Consider the following 4,535-nt stretch of genomic DNA (forward strand, 5'->3'; position numbering starts at 1 on the left):
AAAAAAAAAAAAAAAAAAAAAAAAAAAAAGCAGTCAGGGTCATAAAAGACAGACAGACAACACAAACTAGGTGTTTTCTGCAGAATAACTTAAAATGCTGATACTTGCAGAGAGCCACGTTACCCCAAAGGTCTCCTGAGCCCAAGGGGGCTGGAATTAGGCTTAGTTTTGCAGGAATCAGATTTAGTCAAAGAGCAGGTCACATTCAATTCCATGTTGTGTTAATCACCCAGCAACTTTTTGGGTACATTTCACTTTCATTTCTTGGACTGATCTGGGAAGGAATTATCAGTTAAGTTTCCAGAGTGACCTCGGCCAATTCCCAGAGTGTGATCTTGGACCAGGTTCAACAACAAGCAACTGTTGCCTTTAGAAGGGAAACATTAACTCGGTCGAAATCAGCATCATGAGGAGGACACAAGAGTCTCAGTTTCCAGAGCCCAGTGGCTTATAATCTTTATCTGCCCTATTTGTTATTTTGCGTAGCAGCCTAAAAGGATGAGAAGGGGCATTCTGTAATTCCTGGTTGCAGACTTAAAACAAAACAAAAACGGATGCAGTTTGCATGTTGCTGCATGGATACTTGTAACAGCTCTGAAAAGAACATTTAAAAAACTCAACACAACAACATTTACATTCCTTTTAGCCGAAAAAGATGAGCTATTGTCAAGTCTTATAAATACAGAGGAACTCACCACTATTTGAAGCAATGAGTTAAAGCTTAGCAATGTTCCTTGGGYGTCCAAACAACTGCCTGGGAAGGACGGGGGAAGGATGGGGGAAAACGATTTCCAAGTCAGGAGGTGACAAATGAGATGTCAGGTCCTTAATGCATTAGGTTCCCTAACGGCAGACTGGAGGTATATGTGTGACCTTTCCAGCTACAGCATTTGAGCATAGATTACACCACTTGCACACCCTTTTTAAAGTGATCCCTAAGAATGTTGCTTTGGGAAAACATGGAGAAGAGCACGGGAGTGGGTTTTTAAAGCTAAAAACGTCAGTTAGGAGGCACAGTGTTATTTTTCCCGTTAATGTCCATGAACGGAGCTCTACGTTTCCAGTCACTCGCACTTTTCTCAGGAATAGCCCTCACAGCAAAAGCCTCTAAGTTGTTCCTCCCCATCGCATTTGCATCATGGCACAAGGAGTCAAATCTGTTGTACAAATCCTTCTAATCTCAGAGACACATGGTGCATTTCTTCCTTTATGAAAGATTTTAGTCATGAAAATTGATGCCAGACCTGATTTCTGGTAACTATTTATCTAAAAATCCTTCCGCCACCCTCAAAAGGGCAACCGAGATATCCAGTAGCAACATATACACATACATTAGGATCTACACTATACACTCAGGACAACACAGAATGAGATTTCAGCTAATATAGCCTCTATTTGATTTCCTCAGAGCAGCGCTTGTGTCCTTGCAACTCCTATACAAAACAGCAGTACTTTTTCCACCAGGATTTGGAGAGGTTTTTCATCTTGTCTGGAGTCCTACACTTGGATTTCTTTGGTTGCTGCTGGGTATCCGAGTACTGAATACCAGCCACGATGGCCGCATCAAAAACCTCCTTGAGGTTTTTCTGAGTCAAAGCAGAGCACTCAATGTAGGACGCAGCTTTGATTTCCTCGGCACAGAGCTTCGCGGCCTCCTCTGAGACCGGCTTCTCTTTGCACTTGTCCAGCTCGATGAGAACCTTGACATCCTCCCGGAGGTCCGACTGGGTCCCAACCAGGATGATGGGYGCCTTGGGGCAGTGGCATCGGATTTCGGGAACCCACTTCTCGCTCACGTTCTGGAAGGAGGAGGGACTCACCACGCTGAAGCACAGCAAGAAGATGTCCGTGTTGGTGTAGCACAGAGGACGAAGCTTGTCAAATTCATCCTGCGGGGAGCGAAGCTGCGTTAGCACCCAGTAAAAACAACATGAAAAAAAAAAAAGAGAGAATTCCCGGGTGTATTCCCTGCTCTGCCTTAATGCAGGCTTTTGGAGCAGTTAAGGATCAGCAAAAGGGCAAAACCAAGCAGGTTAAGGCATACCAGCAACRGGGCTAAAAACAGAAGTCCAGGAGGGACTTTGCAGCCTTTACAGRGAGCTGCCTTTGAGGGGTGACGTCAGGGAGCAGCTGAGTCACGGCACACGCTGCCCTCCTGCCCCGGGACAGCGGAGCAGACAAGTGGCAGCAAGTGCACACTGGCCRGGATGGGTTTAAGCTGCTGACTACTTAACAACATCCTACAGGATATGGGAATAATTTCCCTGCTTTTGTGCCCGGGGATTTAAATCTGATGGCAGCAATAAGGAATCACAATGTGCAGGCTTAACATGCCAATGGCAGGGCCTAAGAGCTTTGCTTTCCCTTGCACCCGCCACATCAAACAAACTGCAAACAGCTCTCCCAGTGCTAACTTTCTTTTTTTTTTTTTTTTTTTCCTCCCTCTCCTCCTTCTTAGAAGAAGAAAAGGTCCCTCTTTCAGCTTCAGGAGTTAGCCACAAGAAAGCAACTCCCAGAAGAGCTGGGAGTGAAAAATCGCAGCAGCAAGCAAGGGCCAACCCCACCAGCAAGCAAGGGCCAACCCCACCAGCAAGCAAGGGCCAACCCCACCAGCAAGCAAGGGCCAACCCCACCAGCAAGCAAGGGTTAACTCCACACCGCCTGCAGCTTTCCTGCTGACAGCAGGATAAAAGCACAGTAACACTAGCAGCTGGAGCAGGTAGGATTTGCCTCTACTGCAGTGACATTTTAATTAAAAATGCACCGTGTTCTCAAAAGCTCTTAATTTAAAGCAGTGCAAAGAGCAAACACAGTTGAACACACCTCTCTGGCACTGGGATTTTACTGCTMAGCTGCAAGTTGCGTGTGATTTTCAAGACTTGAGGTTTTGTTTTAAAGCCTCTGAAGGCCTGTGACATGCAGTTTAAAGCCCACTGGAAGCCTCCAAAGTCTCGCTGCACTTCAATGAATCTTTTTCAGCAGTAACTCAGAGAGAGACAATGATTTATAAAAGAAGAGTCAAGAAAGCAAGCTTCATTARCTCGCTTGATTCCTGGATTAAGTCTCACGGGAAAGCAGGCTCTCACCATTTGGCTTCAGAGAAACCCTATATTTRCTGAAAAGTGCAGCTCTGTACAGGGTGACAGGGCCTTTTAGAGAAAAGCACCTTGCCACATAATTGCCTATTCTTGCAGTGTGAGAAACCCRAAAGAGCTGGATAGCAGGGTTTTACAAGCCAAATCCTGCTCTTACAGATTTCTACCCAGATAAGCCCCCATACTCCATGTTATTCCATGTACGCTCCTACAGTTTTAATATAAATACAGGAGCTGCAGAGAACCTACCTCTCTTTGGGCTCACARCACTAAAATACCTACAGTGTCACTCTGCTTGGAGTGTCTTTTTTAGCCACACATTTCAGCAAGCACTATTTTACCAAAGTGTCTTTTATTCAGGATGACTTCTGTCATTTTAGATAGACTCTGGATCTTCAATGCCTATACCCATTCCAGTCACACTTGGAATCAAACAGGTCGAACAAACACCTTGGCCATCAGCAGCAGCCAAGGCAAGAGGTGACCAGGACCTGCCAATCCCTCCTGCAGTTGCTCTTTCATGGGCTGTCACCCTGCTCCGATGGCAATGTTACCTGCCACACTTTGTGCATGAGCAGGTCTCGACCAAGGCTGAGAGGGTGCTATTGCACCAACTTGTCCCTTCAGACGGACACTAAATCATGGGACAGATCTGCTGTTTCCTCTCATGTTATCTTCCACAAGAGGCTGTTGGGAATCTATAAATTTAGGTTTGTAGGGCACAAGAATGAGTCCTACAGCGTTGTCTAGGACATTGAGGCCCTTCAAATTCCTCCCCTAAGTAGGGCGCCCAGTTACAACTCACCTAAATAGGTTTGTATGTTAAGGCCACTGAGATTTTCCAGGGTGCTTTTGGTGAAGGTGTAGGCCGAGAACCACTCGGCCATCAGCTATTTAAAACCCTAAATCCCGTTGCTCCCCGATGGGAGACAGGTACTGAAATCCCTCCAGCTTCCAGCCTCAACCTGCTCCCTAGGAGGGCTGCGCACTGCTCAGGGGGCACAGCCGGGGTCCCGCAGAAGCCCGGGCAGCCCCAAGCCCCAGGAACTTGGTCTTTCTCAGCAGATGGAGTCAGAGCAGCAGCAGCCCGTGCCCAGCCCACCCACGGGAGGCACAGGATGCCCCCCCAGCCCCCACCTTTTGTACACACTGGACGGAGCACTGGGGGGAAGCACAAACGCAAGCAGCTTAATAAGATGATCAAACACTGGGAACCCTTTCAAAGCCACGAAGTCATTAGCGGGGCTACTCTGTGAGACAACTTGTCCCCTCCCACCATGCCCGGAGCCAAGCGAGCGGATTCACCGACCTGGCCAGCTGTGTCGCAGAGCTGCAGTCTCACCGGCTTCCCGTCCACGGACACCACAGCTTGGGGAGAGAGGAGGGAGGGGGGAAAGGATCGTGAGTCCAACTTTACACATTTCCCATTAAAAAAAAAAA

The 4,535-nt window shown here is 47.4% G+C and overlaps 1 protein-coding gene across 1 annotated transcript in view; it reads right to left on the bottom strand.

Moving 5' to 3' along the window:
- Positions 1-103: 103 nt before the first annotated feature.
- Positions 104-4,535, bottom strand: part of RHOU (ras homolog family member U) — a 6,214-nt gene continuing 1,782 nt past the window's right edge. The window contains exons 2-3 of the mRNA XM_026053381.1: positions 4,405-4,463; positions 104-1,889 (exon numbers count right to left, since the gene is read on the bottom strand). Of these exons, the coding sequence (XP_025909166.1) occupies positions 1,434-1,889; positions 4,405-4,463 (515 nt within the window). The 3' untranslated portion in view covers positions 104-1,433. The remainder of the gene's footprint in view (positions 1,890-4,404; positions 4,464-4,535) is intronic.

The sequence above is a fragment of the Nothoprocta perdicaria genome, unplaced genomic scaffold (assembly GCF_003342845.1).
Source record: "Nothoprocta perdicaria isolate Ctin4 unplaced genomic scaffold, notPer1 scaffold_99, whole genome shotgun sequence".
In the NCBI taxonomy this organism is placed as follows: domain Eukaryota; kingdom Metazoa; phylum Chordata; class Aves; order Tinamiformes; family Tinamidae; genus Nothoprocta; species Nothoprocta perdicaria.